The sequence below is a fragment of the Aptenodytes patagonicus genome, chromosome 7 (genome assembly GCF_965638725.1).
Source record: "Aptenodytes patagonicus chromosome 7, bAptPat1.pri.cur, whole genome shotgun sequence".
NCBI lineage: Eukaryota > Metazoa > Chordata > Aves > Sphenisciformes > Spheniscidae > Aptenodytes > Aptenodytes patagonicus.
In genome coordinates this window covers 2,100,017-2,124,124 of record NC_134955.1, presented here as the reverse complement: position 1 = coordinate 2,124,124, position 24,108 = coordinate 2,100,017, and the positions used below count along the sequence as shown (strand labels likewise).

Below are 24,108 nucleotides of genomic sequence, written 5' to 3'. Positions count from 1 at the left end.
TTCCCCGAAAGACCACAAAGATTCATTCACTGACCAAAGGAGGAGGAGTTTATTAGGTTGGGTCCAGGGCACGGGGGCCCTCTTTCCCCACGGGCTGCCTGCGGGGCTCAGCATCTTCAGCCCCTGATGACCCGCCGCGTTCCCCTGCCTGAGCACTCCCCACTCCCACCAGCACATGGCGTTTGCACCATTGGATGTCTCTGTATGAGCCTGAGGTTGCTACAACAAAACCCATCTCTGCTGGGAGCAGCCTCCCATGGGCTGCCATGTTGCATGGGAGCCCTCCAGGCTTGGCCTCAAGTCAAAGCCAGGGAGAAGCTGGCATGCAGATACCCTCCAGACCTGGCCAACATCCAGGGTCGCTCCTCCTCCTCTGCTCTACCTGGTCTGTGCCACTTGCGCAGTGTCACCTCATACCAGGAGTGAGGAGAGGCTCCAGCCACAAGGAGACCTGAGGATGCTTCCTCGGTGGCTGTCCCACCACAGCCCCACGCAGAGGAGGCACGTCACCAGCCCAGCCACTTGCCCCTCTGCTCTGCCCCACGGGAGCAGCCCCAGCCTCCCTCCCCTCGACAGCAGGAATTCAAACAGCCATCTCCACAGCCGCCTCTCCGGGCAGGCAGATACCCTCCTTGCACGCCGTTTTCTCTTCGAACACTCAGTGGAGAGCAGCTTTCACCAAGCCCTGGAACCTGCGCTGCCAGTAGCTCCCCACCAGGAAGTAAATTAATGGGTTGATGCTGCTTTTTGCAGCCGCCAGCAGGGACGATGAACTTACTTAGGATAAGTTCATCATGTTCAATGAATAAGCCTTCCAAAACCTGCTTGACAGTTAAAGGAACAGCAAAGATGAAGAAGAGGCTGGTGAGGAGATGCGCTATGTACAGCCTCCCTGGGGAACACCTTGGCGAGCAACACTGGGGTTTTGATGAATAGGATTGAGTTTGACAGCAGTGGCAGGGTGGAGAATATGAGGGAACTCAGAAGGTCTGCACCTCTGAATATGTTGCCACAGACAGACATTAGGTAAAAATTACAGCAAATAGAAGTTAAGCAAATGAAAAGGCCAGGCAAAGCCCAGAGCACCCCACACATGATGCCTGACAAGTGGTTGTGGTGGTGGCATCGGTACCAGATTGGGAAGAGGACAGAGAGACATCACTCCACACTGATTGCTGTCAGGAGATACATACTGCTGTCCTGGTTTCAGCAGGGATAGAGTTAATTTCCTTCCTAGTAGCTGGTCCAGTGCTGTGGTTTGGATTTAGGAGGAGAACAAAGTTGATAACGCACCGATGTTTTAGTTGTTGCTAATTAGTGCTTACACTAGTCGAGGACTTTTCAGCTTCCCACGCTCTACCGACTGAGAAGGCTGGGGGTGCACAAGAAGCTGGGAGGGGGCACAGCCAAACTGGCCAGAGGGACATTCCATACCACGTGCTGTCACGCTCAGTACAGAAACTGAGGAAAGCTGGCCGGGGGGGCCGCTGCTCGGGGTCTGGCTGGGCATCGGTCGGCGGGTGGTGAGCAACTGCACTGTGCATCACTTGCTTTGTGTAGTATTATTATAGTTGTTATTATTATTTTATTTCAACTATTAAACTGTTCTTATCTCAACCCACGAGTTTTCTCACTTTCACTCTTCCAATTCTCTCCCTCATCCCACCAGGGCGGGGGGGAGTGAGCGAGCGGCTGTGTGGTGCTCAGTTGCCGACTGAGGTTAAACCACAACAATCCTTTTTGGCGCCCAACATGGGGCTCGAAGGGTTTGAGATAATAGATTAACCGAAGCGTATTAAGGATTTTATATCTGTTAACAGTTGTGGGTCACAATGTTGGTTTCTCTGTTCTCGATATTGATTTGTCTAATCTGCATCCTGCTCGGTTTTTTGCTGTATTTGTTAAAGATTGGTGTTGGTTTTTGCAGTTTGCTGTAGTCTGCAGTGATTGGTGATATTCCGCTTGGGAGGTTTATTTTTAAAACATTGACCTTGGTCTTAATTTGGTATGTGAATTTCGCAATGAAGCCATTACTGTACTTCGGATACCACTTCGTGGAGACAACTAGCAATTACAGTAACTTTTCTGAAAGTTTTTTTACGGAGGAAATACAGAATGGCAGTGTCACTACCTCCTTCTATGATGTTTCCTCCTTCATTACAGTAACTTTTCAGTATTTTGAACATCCTTGGGTAGTTAAGATACTTCTATTGGTATTTCTTTGGAATATTGTTTCGGTTTTGTTTAAAGTTAATAAGCAATTTAAGAATATCATCCAGAGATCTGCCCCAAGGCCGGATAGTTATGAGTGGCAGGGTGTGTGGGATAAGATGGGCAAGCACCTAGGCCAATGGGCACCCCCAGTGTTTTGGAACTTCACCCCTGAGCAAGTGCAGAATCCTGAAAAGTTAGTAGAACATTTGGAAGAAGTATGCTGTCACCCTGGCAACTCCAGAGAGATGCAGATCATTGCAATGTGCTGGGGCCTGGCCCATGCCTACCGAGCCCTGTTCAACACCATTCAGTATCCTCAAAGGGAAGAGAAGGTCTCTGGATCTGACGGTAAAACGACACGCACTGCAGCCACTCAGACCTGGGCAACACGCCCTGTGGCCACTCCGACCCCAGCGACATGCTGTGCGGCCACTCCGACCCCAGTGACAGGCCCTGCGGCCGCTCAGACTCACCAGTGTGTGGACATGCAACAGCATAAGGGCTACACCCACTGCCTCTGATAAACTCTGGCTCCTTTTGCTCAGCAGATGAGTTTTGCAGTGTTTTGGGGGACCTCTTACCTGGGGAAAGTCTGACACGCTAGGCCCTGGGAGAGCTCTGGGCATCTCTGTTGTCCAAGCAAGGCAGGGCTCTTCAAAAAGGATAGCAAAAATGGGCAAGCCAAGGGGGTCATGCGGGCACCTCGCCGGCACCGCTGCACCCATGCTGAAGTGAAATGCTGAGCAAGGAGTAGATGCAATTGCTGTCGTGGGAAGCAGCCGTGTGGCTTGTCCGTGGGGTAGTGCAGCCCCCTCCTGACCCTGGTTCCCTTGGCATGGAGACATTGCGATGGCAGAGCTGGCCGTACCTCTACGTTTGCTGCTGCCCCGATGGGAGGTGGAGGGCGAGGACTCCCGGCAGAGCCACTTGCTCCTGGAAGCTGAGCAGGATACCCTCGTGAAGAGAGGCTAGCTGGCAACTCACCCCCACCAAAATCCCCCTCCCGGCCCAGCTGATCCCCTCTGCCTCCTCTGGGCGGGCGCGGACCCCCCTGTGCAGGAGCGGGAGCCTCAGGCCCCGCTGCTCACCCACACCCCAGCCTCGGAGGGCTGCGGGGACACATCCAGCACGGGGCCGGCGGTGATTTCACAAATATCTGCGGGGTTGATGCCTCTAGATGGCAGGAGAGGGGTATGGATCGCACGGAGCATCCTTGCTCTTCTGTCTAAAGAGCCGGTCAGCAAAGTCAGCCCTGCACTCCCAGCTGATGGAAAAACAAACCAACTTCAAGTAGGGCTGCAGAGCTGGGGAAGAATCTCTTATACTTTAAGTGGGAATTTGTCACACTCTTTAATTCCAGGGTTAAATCGTTCTGAGAAAAGTGTAGTTTCGATAGTGCCGGGGCATTATGAGTGGCGTGTTCCCGCCATGAACACACACTCATGTTCTTGCCAAGAAGTTCACGCAAGGTGCTGCTTTCCAGCTGTGCTCCAGGGGAACATGGCTTTTTGCAACAGACTACGGCTGGCTGAGGAGACATCGTATCCTGGACGTTGTCACATCCCTGCTGGGGTCTCTCAGGGACCGGACAGCACAGTACGCATCCCCGCAAGGGGGCAGGGAATCTGCTCCAGCCCTGCTCCTATCAGGCCCTACAGGAAAACCAAGAGAGGATTTTAAGACATGTTTCACTTTTTTTAATATCTCCACAAAAGTTTTGTCCACAGGGACAAAAGCATTCCAAAGGAGGCTTCAGATTCTTTTGTCTTACTTCAGCCAAGGCTATGATACCCTGTCCTCCGAACTTGGAAGGGGAGATGGGGGGAGCTATGTCTCCAGAAAAGGCACCAATTTTGGAAAGGAAATATTTCAAGGTGAAGGGTGAGATAACACAGCGCAACTCAGGATGTCTGATGCCAAAGATCAGCTCTCTGATGCCAGAGAGAAGCACAGCGAGCGAATGTCAGCTACAGAGGCTGAGACGGGAACCTGCTCTGGCACAGCTCACCAAGCACTCCCCAAACGTGGCTCCAAGCCATGCCATGAAGCAAGGCAGTGGATTACCAGATCAGATGGTCTTGGCAAGTCAGAGACACTAATTGCTGTATTCTCTTTGCTCGCAGCAAAGATTTCATAGCAACTCCACTGAACACACCTCTGTGTCCATGACCAAAAAGAGCCTGAAATATGGAAATTAACATAACCAGATGTACGGGCCACTTAATTTTATAGAAATTAGGAGCATCACACTGCTCATCTGCCTGTGCGGGCCGACGGGGAGTGGGGCCATCCTTTGGTTCCCCAGCTTCAGCATCAAGAGGAAGCCCTTCACTGCCTCCATCCTGAACCTGGCCATCCTCAGGAGGAGGTGAGCAGCTCCTCTGCACAGCTGTTCCAATGACTAACCATACACTCCAAAGTCCTAGTTGTACTGATCTTTTTCTAGTTACTTACCTAAGGCATCATTTTGTTACTACTCCTAAATTAAATTTGGATTTCTTTTTTTGTTTCCGACATGGTAACTCTGACCCCAAAGTCTGTTGAATACACAGCAACTGGGCTTCACTGCACAGCTTGCTGCTGGTGAACAGAGCAAGGCTGACTCAACTCTGTCAGAAAATGGCTCATTTCCTCTCATTCTAAAGCCTCTGTCTTGTCTATGAGGAGGACAGGTACCTCCAGAGCATGATGCACCTCATCCTAAGGTAGGTGCCTGCAATAATTGGGATGAGCCATCTGTAACAGTGCCAAGACCTCCTCGTTCATTCTGGGAGGGACCTGGGCAGCAGATGACATCTGTCTGGGATGTTTGCAGTTAGCAGAGATGTATCTCACTGTAAGAAGCCTCCAGTTGGGCCAAACCACGGCAGTGGAGCTGCCCACACGTGCTGAAAGCTTTCTTCGGGAACAGCTGAGCACACCAGGAGAGCACCTCCTTGTAGGTGCTGAGGCCGGCTGAGGCAGGCAGAGGTGGAAGGGCAGAGGAAAGAGCAGAAGGAAAGGACGTCGCAGCATCCCAGCAACTGGGAGACTGCTGGGAAAAGCGGGGAGGAGGCACGCTGCCTGACAGGGGAGATCATCCCATTTGCAGGTGACAGGGATGCCTGTCTTCACCCACCCATTTACCTGCCTCTTACACAGTGGGAAGTTGTCCATCCTCTTCCCACTGCCTTAAATCCAAGGGTAACTAACGTGCCACTGCTTTTAGAAAGAGAAGCGAGAGTATAACTCATGGGTGGTGAGTCATGCTTTGAAGACACATGATGAGATTAAACATCTAAGAAGCATTTATTAACAGAGTTGTTTTACAGAACAGGGCAGGAGTCTTCCATACTTCAGAGAGGTTTTTTTCTCCCTCTCTCCCACTTTCCTGCCCTTTGGAAAGTAAAAACTTTCCGAGTTACAACCTGTTGTCCAGGAAAGGGCTCCCATCATCCAGGGAGTGTCTCCCAAGGCAGGTGCAGAAGGGCCACGATCCTCCCGTGTGCTTTTCCTGCTTCCCGGGATCTCCTTTGCCACAGAGTCACCCAGGCCACCAACTATCCGAGCTTCTTGTTTTTACCAGGGAGTTTTATGGGTTTAGTTATCATGGCTCTGTACCTGTACCGCCCCAAGTGATCGATTTTCATTCCAGCCTGTCCGGTGACACATAGCTGTGGGCTGAGGGACAAGCCAAAGGGCAGAGAAACTTCTGTCACCATCCCAGGTCCCAGAGGCCACGGCGTCAGTAGTTCCTGGGGTTGCTATTTCAGTCTGCCCTGCTGATGCCTTTTCTCCATCCACTCCTCCCTGCCAGCTGCATCTTCCCAACCTTTCCCTTGTGCTCATACTAAAGTTAGTGCAGCCTGGTGGGGAGTCACACCAGGAAACAAAACCAGCTCGAAAGCAATGGTTTGTTGGTGGCTTAGTTCACAGGCAAACGAGAGCTGGTGTATCCCCCAGCTCCTTGACAGCAAGGGCTGACAGACACGGAGGGGAGAGAGGAGCAGAGAAAACGCTGCCACTACCACTTTTACCCAGCAGGTGCCTGAGCCAGGCTACAGGGAGTCAGTCCTCATGGCCTCAACAGGGTCTTTTCCATAAAAAGTCCACTGTTTTCCTTCCCTCTCCCTGTATCCTCCTTCACATGGAAAATCCAGTCTTTAGAGAGTCTTCAGGCAGGGCTGTGCTTTTTGGGTTTTTTCACTTTAACCCTACTCCCCTTGTTTTTCTAGATGAGGAACAGACACACCAGAAATAGATACAGACCTCAGGTCATGGTTGCGAAATGGCATTTGCTCTAGACAGCCCAGAGAAAAATGGGAGGAACCACAAGAGGCAGTTCCAGTCACAAACCTTTGCGTGCAGACGACCCACATGATGTGCAGACAAAACTCAGTTTGCAGCAGAAGCAATGCATTTCAGGGAAAGCCTTCCAGGGGCGATCCCAAACGCATGCCTGCTTGCCTGGTAACAAAGCTGAATGTGAAGTCTCTGCGTATTCTTACACGTGTCAGCACCCGCTGGAGATGCACACACAAGGAACTGCCCAGGAATTGTTCTGCCCTGCTGTGCCAAGCTTTCTTATCCACCCACGCTCTGCTCTTAAGCAGACACACCAAAAAAAACCCACTGGCAGGAGCTAAGAGCCTCCACGGCTCTTTTAATAGTGCGCAGGGTAGAGCAAGCTCACTTTTGAGACAGGGAAAGCTCAGACCTGTTGAATAGGACAGATTCAAAGCAAAGGTTTCAAAGCAAAAGGTTTCGATGGGTATTTCATCACGCTGTCCAGTGTCCGCCCCAGGCAGGGGTTCCCGTGCCACCCAGCACGTTTTGTTGTGCTGCAGCTAATTCCGTTCAGCTGCAGCCGGACCCACACCGAAGCCATCTTCCTTGTCTCGCCCTGGCTCACGGAACGCCTCCGTCCCTAGAGCATCTTCTCTCAGGGAGGGGCTGCAGAGGTTTAAACAGCTGTTTCCACTGTGTTTTCTCTGGGAGTTTCGCCTCTATTTTGGGGCTCTGTTACGTCTTCAAAAGCCCTCTGGAAAGCAACCCTAACAGAGAGCGTGAACTTCTTTGCACAGCTCCCAGCCAAGAAGTAAATAACAGGGTTGATACTGCTGTTCACACAGGCGAAGGGGAGAGAGGCGTCAAAGACAAAAACGGAAAAATCAAACAGTCTTAGCAAGAGCCAGTAACCAAAGTCAGCAGTGAAGAAGGGGAAGAAGAAGACAGCTAGCAGGACCACAACACAGAGCTTCCTTGGGGGATATTGCCATGAACAGCACAAGACCCTGGCAAGCAGGGTTAGACCAGAAAAAATCAGGATAAGCACCGATAAGAGGTAGCTCAAGATGAAGACAATGAGCGCCGCAGGGCAGAAGTAGAGGATCACGGTGAGCAGGAAGGAGAGGGCCCAGAGCAGGGCACACACGAGCACTGGCAAGCGCCAGGAGCGGTGGCAGGGGCAGCGGGCCAGGGGGAGGACAGACAGAGACGTCATGGCACTGAAGGCTGTCAGGAGGTAGGTGCTGGTGGTGAAAGCGAAGAGGATGGTGATGTTCAACACGGTTGTCATGTCCCGTGAGCTCAGCCTGTGACAAAGGCTCTCTGGGCCGTAAAATATCACAAGGGCAATGGCGATGGAGAGGAGGAAGGTGAAGTCGGCGACGGCCAAGTTGAGGACATAGACGGTGATGGGATTCCTGCGGACGTGGGAGCCGAGGAACCGGAGGATGGCCCCGTTCCCCACCAGCCCGCAGAGGCAGATGAGCAGTGTGACAGGGACTTTGCTCAAGTGACCGGCTTCACAGTCGGTCCAGTTGTAGTGATTGTCCTCATGCCTCAGCAGCCTGTGGTGCCAACTCCTGTTATATGCTGTCCCACCGGGCTGGCTCCAGCAAGCAGGGCTGGCGCTTTCCATGGCAGGGAACAATGTGCTCATTACGAAACCTCTGCTGCTTCTCCTTCCCCCACAAACAGCTGGAGGGACGAGATGAAACAGAGACATGTTAGCAACTCTGCTGTCCCCCACACTAGGCTTTTCAGATCTTTGCAGCCATGCCCCAGCTTCCATGTGGAGCACAGAGAGAAACAAGGGACAGGAGAGATGGAAGACAAGATGTGGGGAGATGGGTATGACGTGCCTGGCACAAGACCACGTACAGAGGTGTAGCAGAAGCTAGGGAAGTGCCTTCTTCCTGGCTTTGGACAGGACAGATCTGGAGGAGGGAAATAATAAGGTGAAAGGATTGTCCTTGGAGATGTCAAAGAGCAAGTGGGTTTGAGGATGGATCTGATATGGATTCTCAGGTGTCTAATATTACAATTGATATTACTGAGCGGCTGGGTTCCTTCAGTTGGACACTCATTTCATTATTCCCCTACCACCTTTTTCCACAATATTTATAGGTTTTAATATCCTAGAGACCATTATTCCCCATCAGATTTGGTGCAAATTGACCAACAGGTTCAAAACCGATGAGGGGAGGCACTGATTAGGCTGAAAAAAAACCCCACTCAGAAAAGTCTGACCTTCTTTCCTCTCGCAGCCTGGAGAACTTCACTGGAGCAGATGCGCTGCAGGCTCACATCACCTCATGCTCGCCAGCTGCCGCCCCTATGATGGGATCTTCATGAGGTTTCCTGGAATTATCACTTGGAAAACTGGACCGAAGCCTGCCTTGGTGAGCCCGTGCAGCGTCCAGCATGGGGTCTTTTCTCAGGTCCTTTCACAAAATGCTTTTCATGGTGTTAGCCAAGCAAGTGTTCTTGCAAACAGGGAACTATTTCATTGCATTTGATAGTATCAGGGTTCTGGTTATAATCTATTCTTGGCTTTGTACAGGAAATGACTAACAAAAGACCTATGGGAGAAGCAGATTGTCTCCATGTCAGGTTCCTCTTTCATTTCATTTTAAAGCAACCCCAATCCCAAAATATTTGTATCTTTGAACTGGCTGAACTTTTCTCCTATCATTCCAGGGGTGTATCTTTAGGACCCTGCGCTACAAGCTTGGTGTTGCTCCAAACCTTCTATTTCTGATTCAGATCTAGGTTTGCCACTTGTCTACCACAATTTCACAGTGATACTTGACCTTCAAATCCACAGTTTCCAAGAGCCTGCTACTATGTGCATCAAGGAGCTAACTGAATAATAAGGTCTGTGCATGAACCAGAGCACAGGCAGGCGGCGGAGAGATGACTTAGGATTTCAGGAAAATCTTTTTTTCCTTAGGAGAGGTGAATCAATGCTGCTCACTTGGTTTTAGCCATTTAAAAGTTAAGGGTTTCGTCTGGGTTGTCTTCTACACTCCCTTTGTAGTCAGTCAGCAGCCTACAATGGTTTTCTCAGACAGGCCCATGTAATTTCTAGAGAGCTGAAGTTAGGTGAGATGATTCCTACCCAGACTGACTGCGGTGAAGGTGAAATGCAAACAGCTCCTGCTGGGAACTGGCACGCGTGGGGACCCCAGGACCAAAACCGCCTCCTCTCTCCCTCGCTGACGCTGCGTTTGTGTCCCAACTACAGAATCTCACATCCCCTCACCAAGCCAACCCTTTCAAGTGCAAACAGGTCATGGTAAGGAAAGCATCAAGGTACACCAGCATAATGCTGGGCAACACAACGCTTGCTGCCCGATCTATCCGTGTGCTCGACAAAAGAGCAGAGCTACCCAGGGTTTCTCAGCTTCTGCTTTCGTGGGCAACATTCTGAGCATGTTCGCCTAAACTTTTGATTTCCAACACAAGATTTACAGACATCAGTTATTTGTTTGTATCGGGGTCAGGCTTGTATTTGTTCAAAAGAAGCTACGTTCTGTAAATATTACGGCTCTGGTAGCAGTTGTTTCTCTGTGTCAGGAAAGCTAATACAACCGTCTGGCAGGTAGAGCTCAACCTCCTTGAGCAATCGCCTGCGAGAGCCTTCCCATCCTCTATTTCTGTCTCTTTTCTTGGGTCTGCCCTGGCAGTTTGCGCCATGGGCTTCTCCACCCGGTGCACCGAATTGTGCTTTCCAACTGCCATCAGCCCCTAGCTGGCTGGCTGTCCGTCCGTCCTCTGTCCAACCCGGCACAGTGCTGATCACCGGCAGCGCTTGCCTCTTTGCCTGTCCCTTCCTGCCTCCCTGGTTAAACCCCCTTGGCAGGGTGAAGGTTTGGCTGCTGACTGATGCTGCCAGCTCCATCAGCCAGACCGAGATGGATTTTCTCTGTCAGACTGTGGCGCAGGAGGGCGTCAAGCCAGAGGGAGCAGAAAACGTCATTTCTGTCCCTCACCATCATCTCCTCTGGTCTGGGGGCTTTTGAGGATCAAGGTAGTGAGTGCTCAGTGCTTTAGTATCAGGCACCAAGGTCCCAGAAGAGGGTAGAGGCAGGAAGAGTTGGGACATCTCGATGCCGGGAAGCAGACAAGGTACAGATCAGGGCCCAGGAGCGTGGCCGTGTTAACCCTGGAGAACAGGAGAACAGATGAGGCAGGACTTTCTGGACCACATCATTTCAGCAGTATAAACTAGCAGGCAGCATGAGGGGACTGTCACAACTGCAATTTTGAGAACAAGCAAGGGCACGCCACGGAGCCGGCAAGGGAAGAAACTGCAATCACCAGTAAGTTACATGAAAGACACTTTTATTAAAATAACTTAAAAATAAGTTTGAGGTGGGAACCAGCCCTGCCACTGGAAATCTCATCGAACGTGGCCATGTCCTGGGGGACGCGCGACTGTCCACTGCCAGTCCTGCTCACCCAGCCGGGCAAGGGCTCTGCTTTTGTGGGCATTGGCCCAGGGTGCAGAGGCAGGGCTGTCCCTTTCCAGGTGCCAGTCTGCAGCCATAGGGGTTTGGGCAGCAATTCCCATCATGGGGGTCTCACCCACCTCTTGGGAATCTGCCTTATCTTCAAAGACCCTCTGAAGAGCCACTTTGACAGATCCCCTGAACCTGGACTTTCCACAGCTCCCAACCAGGACGTAAATAACCGGATTGATGCTGCTGTTGACAGAGGCCAGCAACAGGCAGATCTCAAAGACAAAATTAATGTAGACAAAGAAGTTGAGGAAGATCTGGACACTGAGCGGAATGCCAAAGAGGAAGAAGAAGAAAACAGTGAGGAAGATGACAGTGTACAGCCTCGCTGAGTGGTGTTGCCAAGAGCTACGCCTAAGCTTGATGAAGAGGATCACGTTGGAAAGAACCATAAGGGGAGAGAAAAAGCAGAAATTGAGAAAGCACAAGGTTCCAAGAACCATCCAGCAGTGTTCAGAGTGACCCAGGTCACACACAAAGTACACCAGCCCGGCAAGGACACAGGCGAGGGCCCACAGCAGGCTGCACACGACGGCTGACAGGAGCTTCGGGCGGCGGCATCGGCACCAGAAGGGCCAGAGGACGCCCACACACCTCTCCACACTGATGGCCGTGAGGAGATAGAGGCTGGTGCTGTATGTGAGCAGAACCATGGAGTGAAATAGTGGCAGCACCCGCAAAAGCTCTGGCTGAAAGCAGCTGAGCATGGGCATATGGTATATTACAAGGAAAGCTGATGTGCAGAGGAGAAAGCAGGCGTCCGCGACGGCCAGGTTCAGGAGGTAGGTGGTGAAGGGGTTCCTCCTGATGCGGAAGCCGAGGAGCCAGAGGATTGCCCCGTTCCCCACCAGCCCACACAGGCAGACAAGCAGTGTGATGCTACCGGTGACGATTTCAGGGATGTGTTCTGCAAAGCACCTGGTCCCATTGCGTCCATCCCCATAGACCATGCTCTCCGTAGGCGCTGGGGACACCGTATGCCAGTCATGGATTGTGTTGTTGGGATGTCGGTCCATCTTCCTCCTTTCTCTCTCGTGCTCACCTGGGGAAAGGCAAGAGATGAAGGCAAAATTAGTGACTCTCAGGTCCCCAGTACTGTGAATGTCCTCTGGCCATTCAGTCTTCCCCCTTTCTCCACGGGCTACAACATCTGCAACCCAGAGAACATAAGAACTGAGCAGAGAAAAAGGGAAGGGAAGGGAAGGGAAGGGAGGAGAGGAGAGGAGAGGAGAGGAGAGGAGAGGAGAGGAGAGGAGAGGAGAGGAGAGGAGAGGAGAGGAGAGGAGAGGAGAGGAGAGGAGAGGAGAGGAGAGGAGAGGAGAGGAGAGGAGAGGAGAGGAGAGGAGAGGAGAGGAGAGGAGAGGAGAGGAGAGGAGAGGAGAGGAGAGGAGAGGAGAGGAGAGACCAAGAGGAATAGGAATAGGAATAGGAATAGGAATAGGAATAGGAATAGGAATAGGAATAGGAATAGGAATAGGAGGGAAAAGCTTGGGCCCAGGGTAGCAGGAGACAGACAGAGAGCTGGAAGAAGAATGGAGGGAGAAAGAAAAGGCATGCAGAGTGATTTGCCCTTTAAGGACTGAAAAGGGCTGAGGAGGTGACTGGGGAGAATGGAAAGACCAAGGAAGAGCAAAGCTGCGTGCTCCAGCGACAGGAGTGGAGGCAAGCCCCAGACCCCTCTCACCAGGCGCGGAGGTGGTCCGGTGAGGGCAGAGTCCTTGCACAGCCTTGGTATCCCAGAGCTGCAAATCCCAGTCCTCTCTGTCAGACTTCCACGTGAAATTTTACAAAGCTGCCACGCCAAAACCCTCCCAGATGAGATCTGGCCACCAGGAGCAAGGTAACTCCATGACAAGGTTCCTCCGACAGTCCGCGTGCAGGCTCTGGTACCCTGTCTCTTCCTCAGCTCGAGGCCAAATGGGCCCTGGGACCACAGTCAGTGATTTCTGCTGAGGAGTGGGTGGCTGAGGGCACGCAGACGTGCCAGTGCTTCGTCATCACTTCTGAGAGCAGCAGAAGCGGCTTGCCAGAGAGTCACCCTCACAGGACGGGCGTTGCAGACCAATCTGCCGGTTGCTTCAAACGCTTCCTGTTTGCAAACCCGCCGTCGTGTCGTGCACGAAATTATCATCTTCCTTCTTGTTTGCTTCTTCTCTTCTGCACCTGGCTACAACGTCCCTGGGATGTGTCGCGGTTCCCATCTGTGTGAATATCCACTCTTTGGTGGCACACAGAAGCCACCAGTTCCCCATCAACCCGGGGAAATGATGCTCGACACAGCGCCCGCCGACTGTCACTTCCCTGCTTGCAAGAGCTGAGCTGGACGCCTTGTCCTGGTTTCGGCAGGGACAGAGTTAATTTCCTTCCTAGTAGCTGGTCCAGTGCTGTGGTTTGGATTTAGGAGAACTAAGCTGATAACACACCGGTGTTTTAGTTATTGCTGAGCAGTGCTTACACTAGTAAAGGACTTTTCAGCTCCCCACACTCTACTGACTGAGAAGGCTGGGGGTGCACAAGAAGTTGGGAGGGGGCACAGCCAGGACAGCTGGCTGTCCAACAGCTGACCGAAGGGCTATTCCACACCATGTGACGTCGTGCTCAGCGTATAAAGCTGGGGGAAGAAGAAGGAAGGGGGGGACGTTCGGAGAGATGGCGTTTATCTTCCCAAGTCACCGTTAGGCGTGATGGAGCCCTGCTTTCCTGGAGATGGCTGAACACCTGCCTGCCCATGGGAAGGAGTGAATGAATGCCTTGGTTTGCTTTGCTTGCACACGCGGCTTTTGCTTTACCTATTAAACTGTCTTTATCTCAACCCACGAGTTTTCTCGTGAGTTTTTTACCCTTCCGATCCTCTCCCCCATCCCACCGGGGGGAAGTGAGCGAGCAACTGGGTGGGGCTCAGTTGCCGGCTGACATTAAACCACAACACACCTCCGTCACCCCCTGCCGCGGGGAGGGAAGCAGGACGGTGTGACGCACCCAGCCACCGCGCCCCAGGGATGATGCAGACCACTGGACCTGCCTTCCTCCGATGCCGGCGGGTGGGTGGCTGCTCCGTGCCCTGTCCTCACGTCTCGCCCCTGCTGAGGTTGCAGGACGTGGTGTGAGGCCTCGGAGGGGACTGTTGCTCACGAGTGACCTCTGCGGGGCAGGAGCCTCCTCAGGGCAGCGGCCCCATCCCTTTGCCCTGCTCCAGGCATCCTTTTCGGGGCCAGGGAGATCTGTCCCGCTTCCTTGCCTGCTGTACAGCAAATCTAAACCAATAGCTCAGAAGAAATCATTGGAGACACCCAGGGCAAGGGGAAGCAAATGCAAATGGCTGGGAGAGCATCCCGTCCAGCCCCGGGCTGCAGTCCTGCCTGCACCTCCATCCTAAATCCTGCCTGGCTGCAGGCAGAGGGCTGGAGGGGATGCGGCGTGCTGGTGGGGTACTCTGCTTCCCCCGTCACTATCGTCAGGTGGAAGGTGAAATACTCCTGACGTTAGTTAACAGTCCTGATTTGGCATGAAACCCGGGCTCCTCCAAATTCCTTAATAAATAACATTTATTGAAATGATAATGAAACTGGACCGAACGAGAGCTTCGATGCATTAATCTGCCCCGTCCGGCCCCAGCTCTTCAGCATCTCCAAAGCCCACGAGCTGTTCCAGCCACCGGCTGGTTTTGAGAGCGGCTTCAGCTTCCCTGGGGGTCGTGGGCTCCCGGCACTGCCAGGAAAGGGGCCGCACCGAGGCACTTCTTTGTGTGTTTAAAGGAAGGGTTCGACAGAAAATGAGATTAAAGGACCCATAAGCAGGACGGTGAGAGCACAGCCAAGCGTAAGGCAGAGGCTGCCACGGGGATGGTTCCTCCCGACGGCTCTTTCTTAGCCGGTGACAAAGTGCAGCCGGCAGCTATTTGGCTACGTTTCCCAATTGTTTGTAAATAACGTTAAATATTTGTTCAATGTTAAAGGATGTTAATGTGATAAATAACAAATAGTACATAATAAATACTACCAATAGTAAATAGTAAATCATAAACTGTAGATGGTAAATAATAAACTGTGGATGGTAGATAATAAACGGTAAATAGTAAGTTAGTGAATACATAGTAAATAATAAACTATAAATAAACAATTAATAAGTAACAAATAATAAATATAAATAGCAAATACATACAAATAATAGATAAATTAAGCTATAAATAAATAATAAATAAATAATAATAAATAATAGTTGTTGTTGTTGTTATTAACGTGATAAATAATGTTGACAGCTCCTGCTTGGGGAAGCTCCCTCCTGCTGAGCAGTCGCCCGCCCGGCTGGGTGGGCGTTGGGCAGGGGTGTGCACGAGGCTGGGGGACGTGGTTCCTGACGGCAGCTCCTGCCCCGGGGGTTCCGGCGCGCCCCAGGACAGCCAGCGCAGTGCCAATGATGATTATTGGACTGAGCGCCCATTTATTTCACCTTGTGGCAGCCACTAAGGCATCAAAATCTCTGATTCTTCATCAGGCTGGCAGTTAATAACTCCCACGGATGTGGTGACAGCCGTGCTGGGGACAAAGGTGACGAGTTCCCTCATGCCGTTGTCCCTAAAGGCACCTTTTGGCATCATTTTAAATGTTTGAGTTTCTCCTCTCTGTGGTAAAAATGGGGAGAAAGGGGCAATGGTAAGAAACAGAGAAGTGGTGGATGCCCCATCCCTGGAAACAAACTCACAGTCTTTAATTAAACCTGGGGTTTTGCCTGCTCCGAAGTCGCACAGTGCTCAGAAATAACCCCCGTGGCAGACCCACGAGGGAGCTTTTCTTACAAACACTTGGGTTTTGCCTGGTTGCCGTCCCAGGGAACCGATGCATTTCTTTTGGGCTGGGTTTCACCGGACAGCACGGGCTACTGGGCTGTCGCCTCACGGCAGCTCCTCTGCCCATCACCCTTTCCTTCCCAGGACCACTGTGGAAAAGACTTGATCGGCTTCTCCCTGGAAGACTCTCTGATTTGCTTTGTATCCCGTTTTAGATCATAGAATCATAGAATCATTAAGGTTGGAAAAGACCTCTAAGGTCATCGAGTCCAACCGTCGACCCAACACCACCGTGCCCACTAAACCATGTCCCTAAGTGCCGCATCTACTCGTCTTTTAAATACTTCCAGGGATGGGGACTCCACCACTTCCCTGGGCAGCCTGTTCCAATCTTTAACCACTCTTTCAGTAAAGAAATTTTTCCTCGCGTCCAAACTCCTGATCACTATGATCCCAGGAAAAAACAAACAAACAAACAACAAAAAAAGCAGAAAGCAGAGTTGGAGACATCTCTGCCGTATCCGGGGCCAGCTGGACAAAACGCCAAGCCACAGGAACATATGTGTGAACTGAACTTAATTAATCGGCATTCCTCTGCCCGCAGCTCACGCTGCACCGCTGGAGAGGGCTCGAGCGGAGGCTCTCGTTTCCCAGCAGAAACGTCGTCTTACAACCCACCCAGCAATCAAAGAGAACCCGTACAATGATAAGAAATTAGAACAAAATTATAAACAATTCTAACAGGGTAGTAACAAAAATAGATAATCGATAACAAAGGGCAATCCTTTCGCCCAGGATTGTTTAAATAGCCTAAGAAAAATTCAAGTATCTTAGCGCTGAGCTTCCAAGTGTCCAAGTGAATAACCCCGCTGCTGAAGCTTGCAATAATTACCTCTACCACCTCCAGCTCTCTCACTGCCTTTGCCCCAAATGTGCTTCCAACCACAAGTCCTTTGGGCCGGTCTGCTCCAAATTTCCCCTCGGCACACTCCCAGCATCTGCTCTGGCTGTGGAGGAGTGGGCAGGGTGTCCCGGCGCAGCATCCTTCGGGAAGCCCCCGCCCGCCGGAGAAATGTGCTGGGCTGGCTGGGAATAGTCACCCACCCACTGCAGGACCGCAGGCGATGCACCCTGCCAGCTCTGAACCGGCGCTGCCGACGGGCTTCTCCTTCAACCCCTGCAAAAATCAGCCCCAAAGTAGCTTTTTCACGCTAAAGCAATGTCAGGATTAGCTAAAAAAATGTCCTGCCCTGGCGGTAACAGGCTGTGTTAAATGCAATGCAGCTGCACTCCAGCTCCGTCTCCCTCTTGCTCCCAAAGCTTCTGTTCAGTCAGATTTCCATGGGCCAGAGGGAAAGCATGACCCTGTACTTTCTCAATCCATCTTCAGCCAGCATGAATCGGCACGGGTCTGCAGAGTGGTACCTCCCGGCTGCCGAGGACTGCAGGGTGTGCTTCATCTTCCATCTTCCTCCTCCCGGGATGGCTGTGCCCGGCTCCGGGTGAGACTCATTGCAGCATCCATAGCCACGAACGGCACGACGGCATCCCAACGGCTCTCACTTCCCAGGCGTTTTTTCCCACTGAAACTCGTCCAAACACGGTTCTGCTTTGGTTTTGGCTTTCCCCAGGGTACAAACCTTGCAGGGGTGACCATGCGAACCCTCTGCCCCGAGGACCCCCGCGGCGCTGGGCAGCAATTCACGGAAGCAGCTGGGGAGGCGTGAGCTGTGCCAGCACTCGGGGGCCGAGAAAACCCCGGTGTGCGTTCCTGAAGTCCATTTGCAGAGATGTAGCACGAATCGATTTCGGTAAAAGGCTGAAAACCTTCCTGTGCGACCGAGGTGTGATGCTCCCTGCTTAAGGTCTGTTCTCTTAGGATAAAAATAGACATCTGGAGACAAACCCTACACCAGCTGCAAAATCTTACCAATCCGTGTCAATGAGCCATCTCTGCCCCTGCAAGCACCGATGCCTGCACTTGTACGAGAGAAGGTGCCTGCTGATATGAGGGCGGTAAGGGGGGCTCCTGGGTGACTCCTCCCCTGAGGTTTTTTTCCTAATAATACTTTGAGGTTCGCACGCATGGCACGGCCTTGGTTGAAAAGAAACGGCACAGGTCCTTAAGCATTGGCACAGGGAGGAAAGAAAAACCCAAAACCACTAAGTCTCGAGAGAAGGGAGCCGTTCCCTCAAGCTCAGAGGATGTAACGCTGGCAATTAAGAAGTGGCTTGAATTGCACAAAATGAGAGGATTTGTTGTTTTATGTGAAAGATTGTTCCCTGATGTGTAAGAGCATGCTAAACACGGTCACAGGTTATGGTATTCAGATTTAATTTTGCTGTCTTTTGTAAACTTTGTAAAAGGCTAGTCACGGTACGTGCCCTTCTGCACTAGGCTGTCTTCATGACAAGAAGTTTATGACAAGGAGAATTCCCCTTTCTGAAAGAAGTGGCCACGAGGATCGTGCAGAGCCCAGTGACCTCTCGCCGGAGCTGTCCCGTCTTCGGATGAATCATCCCTCCCACCGCCAGCAGCGACGGTGCAGATAGTGGGGCTGATGATAGTGCCGCTTCTGTGGAAGAGGTTAAATGAGTACAAGATAAAAACGCTTTCTTCTTTTCCCTAGAACAAAAAAAAACCAAGGCCCCCCCCCCCCCCCCAAAAAAAAATCAAGACGAGGGAGAGGGTGATGCACAGCAGCGCTGCCGCACGGGGCTCCTCCACGTGAGACTTGGGGAGCTTTTTGGTTTTTTGAAGTGAATTTAGCGAAATCCTGTCCTTTGTTGTAAAAAAGACTCTACGGAGAATCCCAACGCACCAAAGGTTCAGCCTAACCAGATTTCCGCCTCATACGCACTTTATCAGGTGAACGAAGAGACCCAGCAAAAAACCAAAAAGGCAGAGAAGAGATTCCTATCATCGCCAGACTAATGTCTCCATCTGCTTCACTAAACCTCATCGGAAAAAAATGGCCGTTTCTTTATGAACTCCGTGTGCTGATTTGAAAAGACGGTGATGTTTTCAGCTGCCCTCCCTATGTGCAGCAGGGAATTCCCAGTCTCCGGCCAGTTGCGATACATTTATCTCTATTTCCCAGCTGAGTGGCTGGAGGGAGGTGGACGGAAGCACTGCTGAGCTGAAAGTGGGGTTGAGGTCAGGTCGGTTGCAGCCAGCCTGCCCAGGTAATTAGTGGCCAGGGAACAGAGGGCTTCCTCCCCGCTCCCGCAGATCAGTATTGTGAAGCGCTCCAGTGCAACTCCCAGTGACTCAGAATGCTATATTTAGCCTTAAAAACAAAGCAAACAGGCAAAACCCCCCAAAAAGAACCTTGAAGTCGGCACACAATAATCTCATCGGGAACAAACATGTAATTTCTAAGAAATCAGATATATGTGCACGCAACAATTTGGTTAGACAGCTGGAGTAGTTCAGTTCTGGATGCTTAAGATACCTGAAGAATGCACGGGAGGTTTCATTCACAAATCCTCTGGGAGCTGCTGATGCACAGTGCTACAGACGCACAGGCGTACGTGCCCGCTCCCGGACTGTCCCCGTCCATCCCACCCCGAGTCCAAAGCCCGGGAGCACCGCAGTAAAGATGCTCTTCCCCTTCTGACTCTGCAAACTGGAAAGCAGCCCCGTCAAAGGCTAACGGGTCTGGCTGCGGGGCCCACGGTGGTTTTGCCTGCCTTCAAGAAGCTGGGATGAGGCTGATGGATTTAGCCGGGGGATGCAGGAGGAGAAGGGATTGGGGAGAATCCCGCAGCTCCCGCCAGCATCCCCAGGGCTCGTGGCTCAGCGATGGGCTCTGCCCGTGCAGCTTGGTCCGGCTTCTCGCACGAAACGCGGGTGATTGATAGGGTCTGCTTTCGTAATACAGCCCCCGCTGACGGAAGGGACTTTGATATGAAGTGACTTTGATGCAAAACCCTTGGAAACAACTCTGCCCTTACTGAAAGTGCTGAAATGGGAATTGTTAACGGGATAAATCTGATGTCTTTGGGAGTCAATTTTAAGCATTCGCAGTACGTTTTAGAGCAGCCGAAGGCTACTGCAGCAAAGAACCGGGTAGTCGGCCAGGCAGCCGGGAGAGAAGCCAGAAGTGCCTCCCAATTTGCAAGGGCACCGTGGCATGGGAGAGGCAGGGCACTCCTCGGGGTGGTGGATCCCTCCGGAGAAGCTCTCCCACAGCTGAGGCAACCTCGAGCCTCGCTTTACGGCCCGTCGTCGCCATTTTAATCACCACGGCAAGGATGTTAATTGTGCAAAACGTATTGGCTATAACATTAAGCCGTTTGCAGGCCGTGCAGCGGCTCCGAGGAGCTTGGGGTCCCCGTGGACCTGCCCAGAGGATGGTGCGGCCAGACCAGGCGTGGGGGGCGAGTACCTCCAAGGAGATGCTCTGCTCGGCCCTGAGCAGGAGCCGTGAGCCACAGGAGGGTTTAACGACATCCAGGCCGAGCTCAGGAGCCGCAGCCCAGAGTGCGTGGGCTACCAAAGTGGTGGGATCATGTAAAAACACCCACAAGCGCTCCCAAGACCGAGGAGGAGGATGTGCCGCCGGTGAAGAGCTGGGAGGGCTGCAGCTCACTGTAACGGCCCACTGGGATGGGGAGCACAGCACCCCAAAAGCCGGTCTCTAATAGCTTTCATCGCATTACTAAGGGGTATTAGCAATAATTTATCTGGGCTGTAAGCGCTAGTATCCTTGTAACTTGGCTGAAAACAACTGTTTGTTGTCCTTCGACTGGGCTGTCAAAGCCCGCATTAGACTGACAAGAAATGCTAATTCTTGGCTCCAGTTCGGACGTGTGGTCCCTTGGGCCCAGGAGAGGTTTTGGCGATGATCCCCGTGCTCTTCCCAGAAGGGGAGTCACTTCGGAGAAGCACCCAGCCACCCCGCCGGCATCGCCAGCACCACCAGCACCGCCAGCACCACCAGCATCGCCAGCATCGCCAGCATCGCCCTCCGCTGCTGGAGGGGCGATGCTCCCCCCCCCCTCCCCCCGGGGATGCTGAGGTCCGGGGAGCCCTGCAACAGGCAGGGGAGAAACGAAGAATGGCAGAAACCTGCCAGGGGAGGGAAGGCAATCAGCGAGCGGGTCGTTGTCCAGGGAGGAGTGTTTCTAATCAGGAGTAAACAAGGAGTCATTCACAAAATTCTGCTTGCGGAGCTTCTGGCAAAAGCTACTTCCTTTGTGGCAAAAAAAGAGCAAGATAAATAAAAACAAGGAAGCGGAGCTCTGACGTAGCCACAGTTACAAAACCATTCCCGACTTCCCCACAACCCCACTGCGGCTGGGGGAGCGACGCGCGCTACTGAGGGGCGCACCGGGGACCGGGCACGGAGAGAAGCTGGCGGGACGAGAGCGGGGACCTCCTGGTGACCAGGGGACTTTCTTCTTCATGCAACTGTCCTGGGAGGATCCGCTTCAGGATATGGATCCGAAGGGAGCGTGAGATGCCAAGACACTGACGCTGATCTGCCCGAGCCCAGCTGGAAAGACAGCCCTTGCCTGCCGCTTCACCAAAGCTAAGAGTTAAGTGCAATGTTTTCCTTCATCTCTACCCCACCTTCCTTTCCTCCAGCATCCACTGGCAGCAGCTACGTTCCTCCCACCCTCTCCCGGTAACCGGCAGCGCTCTCCCCAGGTCCCCTCCCCACTGCCCTGCACTTACCTTCTGCGTCTCCTGGTGAACCTCCCTCTCCCTCCCCTCCTGTCTCCCTCTCCCACCCCACAGCGTCCACCACTCCCCTCCCCAGCACATCCCGCTTGCCCTCCACTGGTGCCTTCCCGGTGCAGGGAGCTGGTGAGGGGCCACGCAGCTCAGCCCCGGCTTCTCCAAGCCAATAACTCCCTGTCCACTCTGACCACAGCCGGGGACCACGTCCCACCACCTGCCCAGCATCCATCCATGGAGGTGAACTACATGTCCCCACTTCCTACACCACCCACGCTGACCACCGATGGAGACGATCCGTGCAGGATAGAGGTCACCGACATGGCCATAGACACTGTCACGGTGCTCATCTGCCTCTGCGGGCTGGTGGGGAACGGGGCCGTCCTCTGGCTCCTCGGCTTCCGCATCCGCAGAAACCCCATCACCGTCTACATCCTCAACCTGGCCGTCGCCGACTTCACCTTCCTCCTCTTCATGGTCGCCTCAGCCCTCATCTACGTGATGAGTAACGTCTCCTGCTCCGCTGTTGTGTCTATGATGTACCTGAGGTCGCTTTTCCTGCTCTCGCTGTTCTCCTACAACATGGGCCTGTACCTCCTGACGGCCATCAGCATCGAGAGGTGCGTGTCCATCCTCTGCTCCAGCATCCGCCGCCTGCAGCACCTGTCGGCCGTGGTGTGTGCCCTGCTCTGGGCCCTCTCCATCATTGTCATTGCTGCAGTGACTTCTCTGTGCCTGTTGCACGAGCACGAGCACTGTCGGATGGCTCTCATCTCCATGTATGTCCTCAACTTCCTCATCTTTGCCCCACTCATGGTCATTTCCAGCACAATCCTCTTCATTAAGGTCCAGTGTGGCTCCCAGCAGCACCAACCCAGGAGGCTCTACATCGTTATCTTCCTCACCGTCCTCTTCTTCCTCCTCTTCGCTCTTCCCCTGAGCATCTGGAATTTCCTGCAGCAGTTCGGCTACACCGTCGTGCCCTCCCAGGTTGTTTTCCTGCTCGCCTGCATCAACAGCAGCATCAACCCCTTCATCTACTTCTTGGTGGGGAGCTGCCGGAGGCGCTGCTCCTTGGTGTCCCTCCAGGTCGCCTTCCGGAGGGTCTTTGAGGAGCCAGAAGACAACACGGCATGCAGCAATGATACTACAATGGACACGCTGGCGCCAGCCTGTTGAAGCCTTTCCACCGCTCTGCTTAAGGCCCCCGGGACAGTGGCTGAGGGTTTCCTTGAGTAACCAGATTAATAAATGTCTGCAGTATTTCCCCCGATGTCACCTTCTCACGGTGTAATTCTGCCCCCTGCAGAAGAGGAGAGCAGGGGCATCGCCAAGGTCGATGTGAGCGATGCTCTGCGGGGAGCATGTTGGAGCACGGCATTCCTCCTCCCTGCCAGCCCACCCCAGTTCCTAGGGCACTATTCCCCCAAGGGGAACGTCCCCCAGAGGACCGTGTTCCCATCTCGCACGCTGTCGGCTTTTCAGGACGAGCATTGCCTTTGGGAAACTCTGACTCATGTACGGAGTGGAGGTAAAACCCATTTGGTGTCCTAAGCCCCTCTCCCCGTCCCACGTCCCAGCCTGCGCAGCCTCTCTGAGCTCTGCTCCCCTCCCGCCTCCTGCAAGGCTGGCGGGGGAGGACCACTGCCCCTCACCAGGCTCTGCCGAGGCCCCGCCGCCCTCCCCTCCCGCCGGTACCCGGTTCCTGTATCTCACTGCTTGCCTGACATCAATAAACAGCAACGTGCACCCTGAGCTGCCTTCGGTCCGTGTGCCAGCGCTTGCTGGCTTCGTCTGGGTCCTGCTGCCAGCCGGGGGTGCAGGTGGAGGGAGGGGAGACGTACGCATGGCTTGTGCTCTCCGGAGCAAAACTTATGCCGACTGCCCGCAGCTGGGACTGCGCCGGCACACCCGGTGCAGGCAGGATGGGTCCAGGGGTATGGGGGTGCCCCCAGACTCTTTTATTAGTGTCACGGCAAATATCTCCCCAAATATTTTTTATTTTATTTTGTAAGTCAGCTCTAAGTGTAAAGGACTCTTCTTTTCCTTCTGAAATTCTTCCCCTCCCCTGGCTTCGGCAGGCTGGAGCGTTTCTCCTTCCTCAGCAGGTCAGGACGGTGCAGCAGCAAGGGGAGGGGGAGTCTGTGGTCCCCAGCCCGGCCACCGCCTTCCAGGAGCAGGGTGCCACATCTGTCAGTCACCACGAGTTCCACGGGGCATCACTCACCCCCCTATGGCATTGCCAAGGTCTCAGCCGGCCGCAAAGCCTCCCGTCGCAGCGGTGGGGAGAGCTGTGGGTGCGCAGAGAGACGCTGCCAGAGCCAGCAGCGGTGTGTCAGACGGCTCCGGACCAGATGCCATCATGCCGGGCCTCAGTTTCCCCCAGTGCCATGGCGGAGGCAGGAGGAAGAAACATTGACCATCCTCGGGCTGCCCCGGGGACGCGCTGGGCTGCTCGGTGCAGCCTCCTCCCGCGCTGCCCCACTGGCACGTCTGGGGCTGGTGCTCCTCCTGTCCTTGATGAGTACGGACCCCCACCACGTCCCACACCCTCCGCGCAGTCCCACCACGTCCTGCCACCTTCCCACCAGCCCCCCCCCCCCAACCTCCCGCAACCCCCGGCCAGCCCCACCGTG

At 53.3% G+C, this 24,108-nt stretch overlaps 3 protein-coding genes and 1 pseudogene across 3 annotated transcripts; 1 reads left to right on the top strand and 3 right to left on the bottom strand.

Annotated features, from left to right (window-relative positions):
- Positions 1-658: 658 nt before the first annotated feature.
- LOC143162917 (proto-oncogene Mas-like) lies at positions 659-1,191 on the bottom strand (annotated as a pseudogene).
- Positions 1,192-7,156: 5,965 nt separating this feature from the next.
- Positions 7,157-8,137, bottom strand: LOC143162771 (proto-oncogene Mas-like). Its single transcript, XM_076343341.1, has one exon. The coding sequence runs from the start codon at positions 8,135-8,137 to the stop codon at positions 7,157-7,159; it is 981 nt and encodes a 326-aa protein (XP_076199456.1).
- A 2,678-nt stretch (positions 8,138-10,815) lies between these two features.
- Positions 10,816-12,016, bottom strand: LOC143162770 (proto-oncogene Mas-like). Its single transcript, XM_076343340.1, has one exon. It carries the CDS (start codon positions 12,014-12,016, stop codon positions 10,883-10,885), a length of 1,134 nt encoding a protein of 377 aa, XP_076199455.1. The 3' UTR covers positions 10,816-10,882.
- Positions 12,017-21,103: 9,087 nt separating this feature from the next.
- On the top strand, positions 21,104-23,227 carry LOC143162769 (mas-related G-protein coupled receptor member H-like). Its single transcript, XM_076343339.1, has 2 exons — positions 21,104-21,329; positions 21,669-23,227. Exon 2 carries the CDS (start codon positions 21,707-21,709, stop codon positions 22,649-22,651), a length of 945 nt encoding a protein of 314 aa, XP_076199454.1. The 5' UTR covers positions 21,104-21,329; positions 21,669-21,706; the 3' UTR covers positions 22,652-23,227.
- Positions 23,228-24,108: the final 881 nt, after the last annotated feature.